Source organism: Acinonyx jubatus, chromosome A2 (genome assembly GCF_027475565.1).
Source record: "Acinonyx jubatus isolate Ajub_Pintada_27869175 chromosome A2, VMU_Ajub_asm_v1.0, whole genome shotgun sequence".
NCBI classification, from domain to species: Eukaryota; Metazoa; Chordata; class Mammalia; order Carnivora; family Felidae; genus Acinonyx; species Acinonyx jubatus.
The window spans coordinates 6,639,092-6,655,150 of NC_069383.1; the positions used below are offsets into that span (position 1 = coordinate 6,639,092).

The 16,059-nt window shown below is 41.6% G+C and overlaps 2 protein-coding genes across 8 annotated transcripts in view; one reads left to right on the forward strand and one right to left on the reverse strand.

Annotated features, from left to right (window-relative positions):
• LOC106986850 (GTPase IMAP family member 7-like) overlaps positions 1-16,059 on the reverse strand; it is a 78,457-nt gene that overhangs the window by 33,725 nt on the left and 28,673 nt on the right. The window contains exons 1-2 of one of the 7 annotated variants that reach the window (XM_027052942.2): positions 11,218-11,260; positions 3,830-5,273 (exon numbers count right to left, since the gene is read on the reverse strand). In XM_027052942.2, coding sequence (XP_026908743.2) covers positions 4,381-5,273; positions 11,218-11,245 — 921 coding nt within the window. In that variant the 5' untranslated portion in view covers positions 11,246-11,260 and the 3' untranslated portion in view covers positions 3,830-4,380. Of the gene's footprint in view, positions 1-3,829; positions 5,274-6,762; positions 6,907-10,705; positions 10,807-11,217; positions 11,313-16,059 lie in introns of those variants that run through there. The other 6 variants (XM_053217893.1, XM_053217896.1, XM_053217889.1 and 3 more) reach the window with 6 other exon arrangements.
• The window catches only part of LOC128314680 (GTPase IMAP family member 1-like), a 95,838-nt gene that overhangs the window by 13,329 nt on the left and 66,450 nt on the right, over positions 1-16,059 (forward strand). The gene's annotated exons all lie outside the window — the stretch shown is intronic.

A 16,059-nucleotide genomic window follows, 5' to 3' on the forward strand; every position in this document is an offset into this window, starting at 1 on the left:
CAAATTATGGAAAGAGCCCAAATGTCCATCGACAGAAGAATGGATAAAGATGTGGTTTATATATACAATGGAATACTACTTGGCAATGAGAAAGAATGAAATCCTGCCTTTTGCAACAACATGGATGGAACTGGAGGGTATTATGCTAAGTGAAATAAGTCAGTCAGAGAAAGACAGATGTCATATGTTTTCACTCATATGTGGACTTAGGAAACTTAACAAAAGACCATGGGGGAAGGGAGGGGAAGAAATAATTTCAACCAGAGGGGGAGGCAAACCATAAGAGACTCTTAAAAAGTGAACGAACTGGGGGTTGATGGGGGGTGGGGAGGGGGGAAAATGGGTGATGGGTATTGAGGAGGGCACTTGTTGGGATGAGCACTGGATGCTGTATGTAAGTGACGAATCATAGGAATCTGCCCCCAAAACCAAGAGGACACTGTATACACTGTATGTTAGCTAACTTGACAATTTATTGACAATAAATTGTCCAGCTAGCTATATATATGTATATATATATACACACAAAAACTTTTAAAAAATATTACTGAAGGGTAAATCTTCTACTGTCCCTGGCATCCCTGGCATGTGCCTGCTCCCAGAGAAGAACCTGCAGTGTAGACAGTGCTGCTTAGAGCTCTCCCCACGCTGCCATTCTCCTCCTCTCCTTGCCCTGGCTCTGATTCTTCATGGGCTGGAGGAGAAGAGGCAGAAACACTGAAGATGAGTCAAGTGTAGTCTGGCCTTGGTGGGGGGACAGTAGCAACATTCTTAGTGGCTCCTTTCCCCATGGAACACTGTTAATAGCCTTCAGAGTCTCCTCTGGGAATCTGAAATCATAAGCCCAACAGAAGGCCACTCTCTCCTCTCCCATCACTTGCTTCAACGTCTGTTCCTAGTGCCGGACTTCCAGAAATCTGATGCACATACAAGCTGCTGGGATCCCTGCTGGGCCCCTGGGCAAGTCCCCTTCAAACTGGCTTTGGGTGCCTCCCTCCATGTGGCCCCATTTGATATATGAAGTACACATACTTTTGCCCCCCTGTTAGTGAAAGTTCTGACTGCGTCCAAGACCTCCACCACCATGTGTACTCTGCTCCCTCCACAGAGCAAAGCAACAGCCTTCATGTATCCCATGACCACCAGGCAGCAGAGCCAAACTCCGAAGGAAACACAACAAGTCTCTTAATGTACACCGCCCACACCCCTCTGGCAGTATCAAACTCCAGAGGCCGCCTCACTAGGTTTCAGGAGAGAGAGAACCTCCATCTCTCTGGACATGGCACGTAGAGACGACTCCCTGTGGGGCCTCCCTTACATAGTCACACGGTTACACCTGGGTCACCTTCTGCCCGGGGAGACGATTCTGTCACAGATGAACTCCAAGAACTGACCAATACTAAGTTGTCATTGTCCCTATAAATTAACTGTTCTCGTTTAAAATGCCCTTTCCTCTTGAGATGCCTGGCTGGATCATTTGAAAGAGTACGTGACCCTTGATCTCATGGTCATGAGTTGGAGCCCCATGGTGGGTATAGAGATTACTTAAATGCTAAAACCTAACAGACAAGGTCCTTTCCTCTTGACCCCTTCAAATATCTATCTAATTAGTTGAAGGACTAAACCTCACAAAACTGGTTCTTTCTTCTTCCTTTGGGCATCCTATATGGATCTTCTAGCATATAGTTTTGGACTGCGGGGTATTGGCAATTAGTAAAGATTCAACTGATATTAAGGGAGATATTTATGTTACCCCGAGCCTTTCATATAGCCTTCTGATCCAATAACTTTGAAGTTAATGCAGGTCATTTACATTGGACCCTAACTTTGACATCTGATATTGAACTTGTCACAAACCTAACTGAACGCTGTTGCTCCTGACTTTATCCTTCCCCTGAAAATCTTACCCGTCACCATGAACTTTCCTGTTTGTGAATAGAAGCATGACCGTTGTACCCATCACCCACATGGACACATCCTACACATCCTTCACAGTAGACTTCATACCCTAAATCTTTCCTCAGGTCTTCCTCTATAAATCCTAGTGTAAATTCCCCATCATGAGTCATGACTCTCACATATTTCAACAACAGGGATCATGCACACATTATACGCTGGAAATACCACAGTCTTCAGCACTGAAATAGAACCACATTCAGAGAAAACTGGAATATAATATATGTTAAGAGAAGTGAGTGAACAATATTTCGATTGTCAAGTGAAGAGATAATGATTTATTTGATTTACTTGTTTTTTCTCTGGTTATCTCTTACCTTCCAAAATGGAATCTAATGTTGGGAGAAAACAAATCAGCTTACATAAGCTGCACATTCAAATGGCCTGAACACAAGTTAATTGTATTAATAATGCTTCTGCATATCTCTGGTTGAAAATATCTTTTAAACGGTTCTGAAATGAAAAAGGACAGGGTAGGAATACTTTGCTCTCTAGACGTACTAGAGTCACTTACAAGGAAGTAGTTATGAACATAAGAAGTGCATGATGGCAGAGAGTACTTTGGTCTCACTTTGTCATTTGACACATGTTTTCTCATGAGAGGAATTTTTCTTCCGTGTTTTTACTGCATTCTGAATACTTATGAGGAATCTTAGAATGAGTGGGTATTTATAATCTTAAATTTTCCAGACTTAATCTCTAATCCATCTCCTGAAAAGTCACTGATATGGTAAATACTCTCAGTCATGTTCACAGACAAAACAAAGGACGAATAAAAATTCTAATAATTTGGATTTGGGATGTCTGCAATCCTTGTGAGTGACTGACAGTCACCCATCTAACTTTGAAGTGTCTCTATTATTTTAGCAAGACAGAACCTTTCATCTACTTACTGCAAAAGTCACAGCATGGAAGGGTAAGGAGAGATTTTTCTGGTGTCAGGAAACAAGCACTAGAGGGAATGAAAAAACATCAACAACAATAAAGATGCTCTGAAAGAGAACTGCGTACCATAAGATTTATCAATCAGATTCTCACAGGAACAAGACAGTCTGCTCTCATTAGGTACTTGGAGAAGGTTTAGAGAAGGGGCCTCTTACACACTGTGGACACAGGGAGTTTGGAAACCACAGTGACGTTGATAGTATTGATAAGAAAATTAAATCCCACCTGAAGGGGTGAACGAACACTGGAATTCAGAAGAAGAGTTGGGTAGAAAGGCCACCAAGGGAGGAGCTGTGACCTTTGCTGTAGGACTGCAGTTAGTCAGAGATGGCCCTGCAGAGATAGAGGTGGGAGAATGGATACCCCAGCCTTGCTTTTCTATTTCCACAGGACCTCTGACTTGGACTTCCCATTGGCCAGCCAGGCAGAAGTCAGAGAGCAAGAGATCCCACCGATGTAGTGCAACTAGATCAGCCTCAGCGGGCAAAGAGCTAGGGTGAAGTGTGATTCTGCAGAGGCAAATGAAAACTATGTGGCCCAGATGGGATGTTTCAGATACAAGTGGAGACATTTAAATAGGATGGTCCCTAAAAAAGAAAAGAGAAACACAATAAGAGAATCCTGTGACTTTCAGATCTTCATGAAACACAGAACAATCTTTCCAGAGAAACCCAATACCTCCCTAAAAAGTACCTGTGACCATGCAGTGCAATGACACATGTGACCAGTGGTTCAGACACTTAACATGTGCAGGATTTCTGATTTGAATTTTCCTGAGTCTTTGAACTCTATATGCCATTGCCTGATTATGCCAACTTTGTGTGAAGAGGGACAGGTGGGAAGGGGAGGCGGTGGGGATTGAGAGCTGGGAAGAGGCTTCATTCTGGTTAGTTCTCACTGCATAACAAACCATTCTGAAGCTCACTGGTTAAAAACAAAAACCATCATTTATTTGTTCTCATAAACCTGCAATATGGGCAGGACTCAGTGGGAATGGATCATCTTTGCTTTCTGCAACTTCGCCTGAGATGGCGGGGCAGCTGGAGGGCACACTTCTGTGTTGCCTCATTTGCATGGCGGGCAAGTTGGTCTGAGTCACAAATGAAAGGTGAGCTGGGAAGTGGGCCAGTGACTTCAAGCCCTCTGCACAGGGGCCTCTCAAGAGGCAGCCTGGGCTTTCTCACAACATGACAGTCAAGTTCCAAGGGCAAGAACTCCAACAGGGCAAGGAAGCATTGCCCACATGTAACCTTAGAGTCACAAGGTGTTGCTTCAACCATCTGCTATTAATTGAAATGGTCCCAGATCTGCTGAGCTCCAAGGTAGAGGACACAGGCCCCACAGCTCAGTGACAGCAGTAACAGGGTCAGGTTATAGGAAGAATAAGTAGCAGCTACTGTCACAGCTCTCTATGGAAACTACAATCTACCACTATCGCAAATCATCATAAATTCAGAAGAAAAAATGAAATGCTCTTTACTACCAAAGCATCTGCCATATTTTTGAAAGCACCCTAATAATCCCATTTGAACCATCTCTAAATAATCCCTTCTCAGCTTCTTCCCTGATATTTTTTATTTGTTCAGCATACTTCATCTTTAGCCATTTTATTTTTTCCTCCCGTTCTTCCTGTGATTTATCAGCATATTCCTTTTCTACTAGTTTAATTTCATTATTTAATTGATCGGTGTAGATCTTCTTCAGGTATTCTTCCCGTTGCTTCAGCCTCTTCTCTGTGTCCTTGTAAATGGCATCGGTAAAGTAAGCCCCTCCGTTGCTCCGCACCATCTCTTCTATCAGCTCCACCAGCTCCTGCACTTGAGCTTCCTTCTCGGCCTCTGAGGCTCTGTTGTTGAAGGCACAGTAGCGGTTCCCACACTCGCTGATGATGTTTCTTAGCTTCACATCTGAATCTGCCAAGAAGTCACTCAGGCTCTTCTCCTCCAAGTTATCTTTGCGAGTGAGCAACACGATCATGGGCTTCAACGCTGGCTTCCCAAAGACAGTCTTGATCAATGCCACGGTCTTCTGCTCTTCCTCTGTGTAGCGGCCCACCTGGAGGACCAAGATGATGGCGTGGGGCCCTGGACAGGAGTAGAGGACACACCGGCTGAATTCCCCGCGTGAGGTATACAGGGTCTCCTTGTTGTCAAAGAGCCCTGGGGTGTCAACAACAACAAGTTTCCTCCCCTTCCATTCCTTAGATGCTTTTTGACACCTGGAGAAGACAGCATGGGGAGCAACTCTAGACTCAAAGACTCTACTCCCCAGGATGGTGTTGGCCGTTGTGCTCTTCCCACTTCCAGTTTTCCCCACCAGAATAATCCTCAGAGTGTTGTCCTGAGGGTCCACCATGTCACTACCAGGAGTCTCTGTGCTGTAAAGGAAAGGAAGGAGAAGAAAAAGAGTCAAAGAAGTTGAAAGCATCACCTCGCTCTTATGACCTATGTGTTCCTCCCTGAAATCCTGCAGTAGTCTATTATCCATGTAGGTCCCATAAAGACAGAAAGATGAGACAATTCAATCACCATGGAAAAACAACAAAGTAGTTAAAGAGTTCCCCTACAAAAGAGTATCAGGTCCAGATGGTTTCATGGGGATCTAACTTAACCTTTCTTAAACTATTCCTGATGACTTAAAACAGAAGGAAAACTTTCCAGTTCTTTCTATGACTCAAGTGTGATATTGATCCCAAAGGTTAACAAAGATTTCACCAATAAATAAAGCTACAGACATGTCTCATTTGTGAATACTAATACAAAAATCCCAAATAAATTGTCAGACACTAAAAAGTAATACTCCACAATTAAATGTGATTTATTTCAGAAATATTAGGGTGGTTCAATATGAGAAAATGGATTGCAACAACACATCCTCCTTAGTAGATTTAAGAAGAAAAACACCTTCATACAGAACGGACATTTCCCCAAATTCAACACTGTTTTAAGAGATACTTCATTAACGTGTTTATATAGAAATATAAATATTAAAAAATTTATCTCCATTTTTTTCTCTGCAGCTAAAATAGTTGACTATTAAATTCACTTGGATGAATGAAGAAAGAAAATTAGCCTGTAGAGTCAACAAGGAGAAGAACGATGAGGGAGGACCAGCTGTACAGATAGTAAAATATTTTAGCCCCTATAATTAAGGCAGTATGAAGTGTGTGTGAACAGAGATAAATGGAAAACAAAAACAGACAATTCAGAAATAGACCAAATTGGTCTGCTATATTCATTAGTATCCAGTTCAATTATATCGTGTTACATTTATTGTCCGTAAGGCAGCATCTCACAAAATGGGGAGAAAGATGGACTAACAACCAGCATTGGGATAACTACAAAACCACACAGAAAAAGACAAAACTGCACCCACATCTTCATGCCATTCACATGCTAAATACGTTAGAAATATAACACTAAAAATCAATCCACATAAATACTAGAAGAAACTCAGACAAATCCTTTGTAACCTAGGGGTGGGGCAACTCTTTCTAAGATTTGAAAGATTGTAAGGAAAAGGATTCATACATCTGACTACATAAGGACCTAAAAGACAATGGGAGACAACGAACATCACAGACAATTAAAATACGTATGTCAGACTATATCAAAGAGGGTTAATTCTCCTCTTATACAAAGAATACCTAAAAGTAGAGAGACAAATATCCAAAAGCTCGATGGAAAATGGAGCAAGACGTATGAATAAACAGTTCAAAGAAAAAATAGAAATGCCAATGCTCCTCAACTATGTAAAAATATATGAACACTCAAAGTAGAGAAATATAAACCCAATGTAGGAAAAGAAAAAAACTAAATATAACAAATTAAAATTACACTGAGATACTATTTCTCCACTTACAGATTTGGCAAAAGTGCAAAAATTTGCTGCTATAATCAGTCGGTAAAGGTTTAGAGGAAACAGGTTCTCTTCTCCGTGGCTAATGAGAATAGAAAAACAGTCTAAAACCTACAGAGGAGAAATTAGCAATATCATACAAATTACATATACATTTATTCCGGATTGTGGGTCCCAATTTTAGGATTTATGCCTGTAGTGGTCAAGGGCAGGTCACCCCTAAACGTGCAACTTTGACATACTGACTATTTCATATAAAAGTAACTTAAGATACAGCCTGTGTGGGAAGATTACTAAAACCCTCTTCTGTCCCCCTACAAGCAGGAAAAAAATCTCCCGTGTAAAATGTGCCCTTCCTGTCCTAGGAGGTAAAGAAACACCCTTATGACCAGGGATGGGAGATTTAGAGCCAAGAAGACTGTATAAACAGCCCACTACTTTCTACTAATTTACTACCCCAGCCCAAAGTCTCTTTAGAATTCCTCCCTAACAGATAGATGCTCCCAAAGTTAAGTTTTCCTTGTTTTGTCAATCCTTCACAGATCCATCGTCTCTGCCTAAAAAGTATAAAAACTGCCTGCCTTGGTCATTTTTCTTGGTCTTAGTTTCATTAGTGAGCATTTGTGCGCACTGCTTTTTTTTTTCTCTTGTTAATCTGCCTGAAGTGAATGCAATTCTTAGTGCAGCTGGAAGACCTTGAAGGGTAGAGGAAGAAGTTCCCCTTCCTTTTATCCCAGAGCTACACTAACAAAACACAGGAAAAGATTAGGCATATGTTTATTCACTGCATCACTATTTGTAATAATTAAAGACCAAAAACCTACCAAATGCCCACTAGTAGGGGTCTGATTGAATAAACCAAGGTACATACACACAGAGATGTACTATCCAAATGTAGAAAGAAATAAGAAATACCTCTCTATGCTGGGATTCAGAGATCTCCAGGATATTTCATCAAGCAAAAAAAAAAAAAAAGGCAAAGTGAAGAAAATAATATTTACTTTACTGTCATTTGTCTACTGGGGAGGAACATGAACTGTAGGTACAAAGTACAACATATACTTCATGCACATGAAAAAGCAATGGCAGATCATCTGAACTGTCACCAAAGAAGTTACTGACAGAGGGATGGGAGGAATAAGGCGGGGGACAGGGTAGAAGCTGGAAACTACTTTGAGTATACTTAGATGTCATAGATTTGTCTTGAAAGCATGTACTTCCTTCTTTTTGAGAGTTCGAATTACAGCTCTTTTCCTTTATGAAAGACCTACATGTGTACCTGCTGCTGCTGGCTGAAATACATTCAAAGAGGATTTTTCATTTGTACAAAAAAAAAAAAAAAGCTGAACACGAATACAGCGTTCCGCATTTGTTTTCCAGCCAGTTGAGCTAATAGAGAGGCCGAGTGGGCCATTGTCCACGCCAGCTGCCAATCACCTTCCCCGGGAACCTCACACAGGGGTTCACCATCCAGCCACCAGAGCTGTGAGCCAGATGAGCACGTGGGCTTTCTCTCAATTGAATTTGTGCATCTGTTAACAAGTTGTGTCTAAAAGTATCAGAAACACATAAGGGAGGTTATTTGGGGGAGATCTGGGAATGCGCACCCTTTTTCCATGTACATTAATGGTAATTGCTGCTCTGCTTTATGTCATTTTGTTTCATAAAGGATTTCATAGGAACGTTCTGCTTGCAGATAGTGAGGTACATCTGTAAATAGCTTACATAATTATAAACAAAAAATATATTTTAAGGTAACTGGTAAAAATCAAAAGCAAATGAAATACATAGTATTTGGTGTAATAGACAAACCACACAAAGAATTGGTCCAAGAAACTTGAAAATAAAGTTGCTTCATTGGCTCTTGTCCTAATGGGATATAGTGTAAGGCCAAATAGGGGGAAAAAACGTCAAGAAAATCTTAAATTGCTTTCAGGAATCCTGTCCTATACTTAGCTTTTTGTGCACATGTGTAGTTTTGAAGCCCAAGGACAAGCCCAGTGGCAATGAGCACCCTTAGTGCCCATACTGTGCCCTTCAAATGCCATTTCCCACCAAAAACATTAGCACTCTTAGGAGAAGGTACCGATTCCATTTCTGGGCCAAGAAATGTGCAAGTGGATCCTAGACTCTCCTAGTCACACTAAAAAGTGAGGATGCTATCAAAAACAACTCAGACCGTGGAATGCCTGGCTAGCTCTGTCAATACAGCATGCATCTCTTGATCCCACGTTCATGAGTTCTAGCCCCACATTGGGTGCAGAGATTACTTTCAAAAAAAAAAAGTTTGGATGTTACCGAAAGGACTACAGAGCCAACTTGAAGAGGCTGACTGGACAGAGAATGGGTAATTTGAGTATCAATGAGAATAATAATTTCAATGGATTAAAAATCATGAAATATGTTGAAGTTCATGAATTCATAACAATACCATCATTGCGAAAGAAGTGAAGTGTTCTCTTTGGGGTATGCTAGGAAATGATGTCATCAGTCTGAACATGGACAAAAAAGAATCAATCATTCCTTTTGTCTTAATAACTACACCTTATGGAAATGAAAGTATGATTCAGGGGAACTTTCTTTTATAGGATTCTGCCATGCAATAAAAGAAGAAAGAATGATAGAATAATAATATTATAATTTGTGACCGTTAATGAAACAAAGTTACTCTAGGCTATCATTACTGTCTGCTACATTATAGAAAGAGACAAAAGAAAATATAAGGTGCCTTCTGATGGAAGTTTACAACTGCACCTATGAAATATTGCCACCCAAGTAACCAGGCAAATCTTAATCTGATCAAGCCTCTCCTTAAATTTAAATATATACAAAACACTGAAACTAGAAGAACATGTCATATGACATCTTGATTTAAAGAGCAAAATGTACACTGTCCAATTCTCTTGGACAAAGGACCAACCGTTTCTTAAACAGAAACATTTACAAAAAGAAACAGGAAGGTGAAAACTTATTTATCAAATTAAACTTAAGAGATATGAAAGAATTGCAATTTATGAACCGTATTTGGAGCTGATTTCAATTTTGTTTTAAAAAAAAAAAGTTAATGTTTATTTATTTTTGAGAGAGACAGAGACAGAATGCGAGTGGGTTAGGGGCAGAGAGAGAGGGAGACCCAGAAGCAGAGGCAGGCTCCAGGCTCTGAGCTGTCAGCACAGAGCCCGACGCAGGGCTCGAACTCATGAGCTGTGAGATCATGACCTAAGCCGAAGTCAGACACTCAAACAACTGAGCCACCCAGGCGCCCCTGATTTCAATTTTAAAATCTATGAGATAATCTGGGGATTGGAATATATCTGGTAATTGTTTAAAAATTCTAATTGCTTTTTGAAGTCTGATCATGGTATATTTTAATGACCTTTATCTCCCAGACATACATATGTAAATATTTACTGATAAAGTGATACAATTTTTGGTATTCTAGTAATTTAGTAATTTTTAGTATTCTAATGTTTGAAGTGTATTAATTAATTAATTTAATCTCTACACCCACCGTGGGGCTAGAACTCACAACCCTGAGATCAAGAGTCCCATGCTCTTCCAACTGGCCAGATAGGCGCCCCCACTCTAATTTTTTAAATGAGGAAATAGATGTGGCTCAGAAATGTTGATGAAGTTGCCCAAGGTCACTGCGCTAATGGGCTTTGGGCAGAGGAGGGATCCAATGCAAAGTGTATCTGACCCTACACTCATGCATAACCTTGCAAGCTCTGGTCCCTTCTTGGTTCCTTCTCAGGTTCTTGATTCTACATTTCTGTTTACATTGGATCAGAAATAGATCGTGGGAGGCCAGGGGAGGTACTTCACTCTCTGTCCAGAAACGTGAACTGGTAGCAACCCTGGAATTAGGGAAGGCAACCAAAGGGCTTCACGCACATTTGTTTTCTATAGAATAGCTCATTCTCTCCCCATGGCATCCCTTCCTTACCTCCTCTGTTACACTGTCGATCACACCATTTCTCTCTTAAATGTTGGAAAGAACACAGCCAGCTGAATTCTAGACTTCCTGTGCCATTTGTGACCTGGGTATCCCGGGGAATTTGATAAAACCACACGCACACCGTCTGGGATTCAGATTTTCTTTCAGGAAAAAAGAGGGATTAGGAAATACTGGTCTCTAAATTGCCTTCCAGCTCTAAAGACCTGCCTTGAGGACACTAGTTTCCCACCAAGGGAAACAGATGGGGTGTCACGCAGCACTCACTCTGTCATAAGAGCAACTGATGGAAGACATGCTGTTCAGCAAGTTTGTCCTGCTAAAGAGGAGACGTGTGGTCATGGGCCACTCTAACTCCTTAGTCCCACCCTACCTTCTGCAGCATCCTCATTGCTGGGCTGCTGGCACAGTACTCGGTCCCTTCTAGGTGCAGAACCCACACCCAGGCACACCCCTATGTCCTGCTGCCCCTCACGGTTCCATTGCTCTGAGGCTAGGCTCACCTTCTTTTGAAGGAGCTGAGTTCCCCATTGTTCTCCAAAGAACCTGTTTGAGCTGCTGCTTTTGCTTTCACTGTGAGGAAAAAGTGTTTGCACCCTTTAAACCTCTCAGGCAACAAGCTCCTCTGAGCTTGGGAGGAGCTAGTGAAGGAACTATTTGGCTTTAAAGAGACAGAAATATTGCCCTATAATTGGAGGAGTGCGTTATTTTACCAAGGTGTAAGCTTTTTCTCCATGTGCCTGCTCTCACACCAAATTTTCCAAACCTATATTTGTTCTTTGGGGTTATACTGGTGGGTCCCAAAGGCCCTTATTACATGACACAAATCATGCAAACAGAGCCAGGCATGGTGTTGGATCATCTTCCCTGCATGGAGTGGGAGACTCTGGGGTGATTCTAGGAAGAAGAAACTCAAATACGTGGCTAGATGTGTCCAAATTTAGAGCCTTGGATGCTTCCCAGTGATTGTATCATATGGGTTTTCATGATAGTCTTTCATGAAGGTCTCAAGTTACTCAGTAAGAATTTACCAACCTTCAGTTACAAAGCCAAGAGTCTAAACGATTGGGAGCCAAGAGAAAAAAAGGAAGATGTGGCCTGGAAAAAGTCTTCCAATGACCATACACCTTCTCTAGTTTTCTTCATATGGTTCTTTCAAGACCCAAAATATGCATGACCTGACAAGAAAAGATGCACCCAGGGAGGAGATCAAACTTTCCCCTACAACCTTCCTACTTTCCTCTACCCCAGACCCAGGCACAGGTAGATTTTCCCAGATTTAGCCAGTGCATCCATTCCAACCTGCTCTGGAAACTTTGAGATGATAGGCAGATGGTCAAACCTCTCATGGTTGACCAGCTGTTCCAATTGTCTCTTGCATCATCATAAAATTATAATGTTTTTGATTATACATTTTTGTTCACGACATTAAGACATGGGATTAGTTCATGCTCACACCTGAAGGTGGGTACTAAGAGAACTAAATGTGGAAGGAAGTACTGGACAATGGGGTGGCAACCCATGGAGGGAAGCAGCTATATTTGGAAATTATTGTATTAATACTATATTATTGGTCCATATCATTAGACCAGTTATTGGTGCTAATGACTTGGAGGGCCCCAGGTAACTGTTTTCCAACTTGCAATAAAGACACAGACAGGGACCAGCTATGTAATTTGCAAAGTCTGGCACAAAAAGAATATGCCAGGCCCTTTGTCAAAAACAAACAAAAAAAAATTAAGAATTTCAAGATGACATCAATAGAACAGTAAATCCTTCTAAGTACAGGGCCCTGTGCAACGGCACAGGTCACATACCCATGCATTTGGTCTTGATGAGGCTGCATACATAAAAGTCTAGAGGAGAGTTAGAATCATATTTCCTGCTCAAAATATCTCTACCATTTCCTAGTTTCATTTCAAGCTACATATTCCTTGAGTGAAACTTGTCCTTGGATGTTTTCATGGTCAGCTAATTGCTTCTCCAGGTATTATGCTCAGGTACGCTGTTAAGTTCCCTAGAGGGAACAGGAGACTAGTTGACACAGAATCCATGGATGCCACAAAATCAGATGCGGGTCTCAAATGGTAACAGCCTTGTGATCCTTGGTCAAAAAGGAGCATGTGGCCCCCATCAGTCCCATCCTGAGCCCTAAGTTAGGAGTGATCTCCTTCTACAAGATTCTGGATAGAAGCAGTGTAGCCCCATATCTGTATTGTTCACTTAGCCACGCTCCTGATCATTGAGTGCTTCCTTCCACTTGCAACTATGCTGTGAGCCACAGTCCTCTCCACCGCTTGTCTCCACCTGCAACCCTGGAAACACAACTTTCCACCCAGGATCTTGCTCCTTCCACATAGTCAGAAGCAGAGAGATAAATGTGGACATAGCCACAGCTTCCTTTTTTATTTTCCTTTGATTCTTTCCATTTCACACACACACAGAAATGTAGATATAATGAATTTTCAAAAGGTGTGGGGTCATTAAGAGACATTCTTTGAATTCTATAGGAGTCTTCTTATGGGGCTCAGGGTGTTTTCTGATGCTCAGATCTAGATAATCTCAAAGCTCAACTTATTAAAATAGTGCAGAAATAATAACAGTAGTTTAAAAGAATCATTCCTCCATTGTCCTGTTTCTTCTACATATCATCTTGGTAACCTTGGTGGATCCGTTTCCTATTGCCTCCATAACAAATTCCCAAAACATTAGTAGCTGAAAACAATATACACTTCATCTTCTACAGTTATGGAGGACAAGAGCATGGAATTAGACTTATGGAGATAAAATCAAGGTCCTGCAGAGCTGGTTCTTTCTGGAGGCTCCAGGAGAAAATCCATCCCTTGCCTCTTACATCTTCTAGAAGCTGCCAGCTGTCCTGGGCTTGGGGCCATATCACACCAATCTCTGCTGCCTTCATCACATTGCCTTCTTGCCTCTCCTTAGAAGGACCCTTCTGATTACATCTGGGGCCCACCCAGATAATCCGGAATAATCTCCCCATCTCAAAGTCATTAACTTAATCACATCTGCAAAGATGCTTATGGAATAAGGTAACATTCACAGGCTCTGGATTAAAGTGTGGCCATCTTTCAGGGGCCACCATTCAGCGTGCCACATTTGGGTGAGTTAACCTCTCTGCAACTCACTCCCCGAATCCTTAAAATGGAATACTTACTTCAGACGGTCATTGTGAAACCAGATAAATTTGTACACATGAAGTGGTACTCAAACCATAGTGATCAATAGGTATTAGTTAGAAATAGTAATAGAACCTTCTAGGCTAGTCTCATAGATTACCCTTTAAGGCTCACCTACACATCAGAGATGCTGTCTTAATCAGCTTGCATAACCATAATACCACAGCCTGGGAGCAGGAACAACAGGAACTCATTTCTCACAGTTCTGCAGACTGGACAGCCCAAGCCCAATGTGCCAGCCAACTTGTTTCCCTGGGGAAGGCTCACCTCCTGATTTGTGGATGGCGCCGTCTCACCGTGTCAATACATGATGGAGCGAGGAAGCAACTCTCTGCTATCTCTTCTTACAAGGGCACTAATCCCGTTAAGAGGACCCCAGATTCATGAACTCATGGAAACCCACTTACCTTATCCCTAAATATCATCATGTTGGGGGTTAGGGATTCTGGAGCCTTCCCTCTTGGTGCCAAATAAAACTAGTCACTTGTACTTTGTAACAACCTCTTTTAAGTGGATATCACTCAAGGTTTCCTGGTTTCTCCCCACTCACTCCACCCCCAAAGGGCCCTGCATGAAAAGGAAGACTCAGCACCTCCACAGCCTGTCTACCAGGATAAGGGATCTGGATTATCTATATCCATGCACTCACATGTCTTCAATGAAATTGTCTTCTGGCTCCACGGATGTGCAAGAAGAGCTGCCTCTTGCAGGCTCATGGCAGCCATGTCACAAAAGAGATATAGGTGTTAGGCGTGACAGTGCACTTGGGGCTGAATCCCTCAGAGGAAACATTGACCAAACCCTCATGAAATAAGGACCATGCCCCCCAAAGAGCCTTTTACTGACTTCCACGATGTTATATTCGGTTACGAACCACAACCATTCAGTCCTGTTCTCAAACAGGTCTCTGCTTCCTCCTAAGGCTTCTCCAAAGATCTGCCAAAAGTGACCACTCAGAATTTGTGTCTTCACCAGAGGGTCACAGTCTTGGAGCTTCAGGGGAAAAACTGTAGGACGTGGTCTGAACTACTGTTGCCTCAAAGAGACTCTTCAGAGCAGGTTTGCAAGATGGCAGCACTGACTCAATGCTCAGACTGTGCCAGTGAGCAAAGCCAGGACTACTGGCACTCTCAGTCTGGAAGCATATGTACCTCATGAAATCAGACGACTGTCTCAAGATCCAACAGAGTAAGAAGTAATGACATAGGATTGAGTGAACGGATTCAAGATGTGCCATTGTGGTTATTTGTTTGGAATATTGATGGCATTCTGTTTGATGTTCTACTTGTATGGCTATTTGTGGAAACCTTATTTCTTTCTCCTTAAACGAATTAGTAGACTGTGTATTTGTAAACCCACAACAACCATCTTTAAACATTACCTCATCTTCACCTACCCTCAAAATTGAGAAACAAATGCTTCTACTGAGTTTCATTCACTTTCATGATGATAGAACCATTTGCTTAGGTTTAATAAAAATCTGTCCTCTTGTTTCAAAGATACCATTGGAAAAATCGATTCTACAGCAAGGTCATATGTACAGTGTGATATCTGAGAGTCACTGTTGTTTAATCAAAGACCATCAGACCACTGCTAAGGAGCAATTGTTGCTGTTACATGTGGAGCTAATGTCTCCAAAACCTTCATAAGAAAACTAATATCATTTCTGGCTTCCAGGATCCCAGACTCTCAGGTAATAAGGAAGTCCACTCCCTGGTAATTCAGAAACCCAGGCAAATTTTGGAGACCTCAGGAAGAGGGAAATTCACTGAGATTTATGGGTACAGCATGCAAAGTTTATTGGAGAAAGTGTTTGGACATTGGTTTCCTACTCCCAGGATAGAAGAATAGCAGGGGCTTTGAAAGGTCTGATTCAAAACTCATTTTGAAAATTTCCAAAAGAAGTTTATCCTTTGGAATTGATAGTTGCTTAATATGATTAGGCTCTAGATTTTCCGAGCAAACTCAAGGAGGCTTTTCCGGTTAATTATGATTCTTGCTGCATCTGTATAAATAATCAGGCCATGCATAGTAAAAACAATCTTCTAGGATCAACAATACTTGTCGGAGACTGTTTATGATCACAAAGTAGAGAATACTATGAAAATGATCCAAAACTTAGAAATAGGCAAGAGAGATTACTGG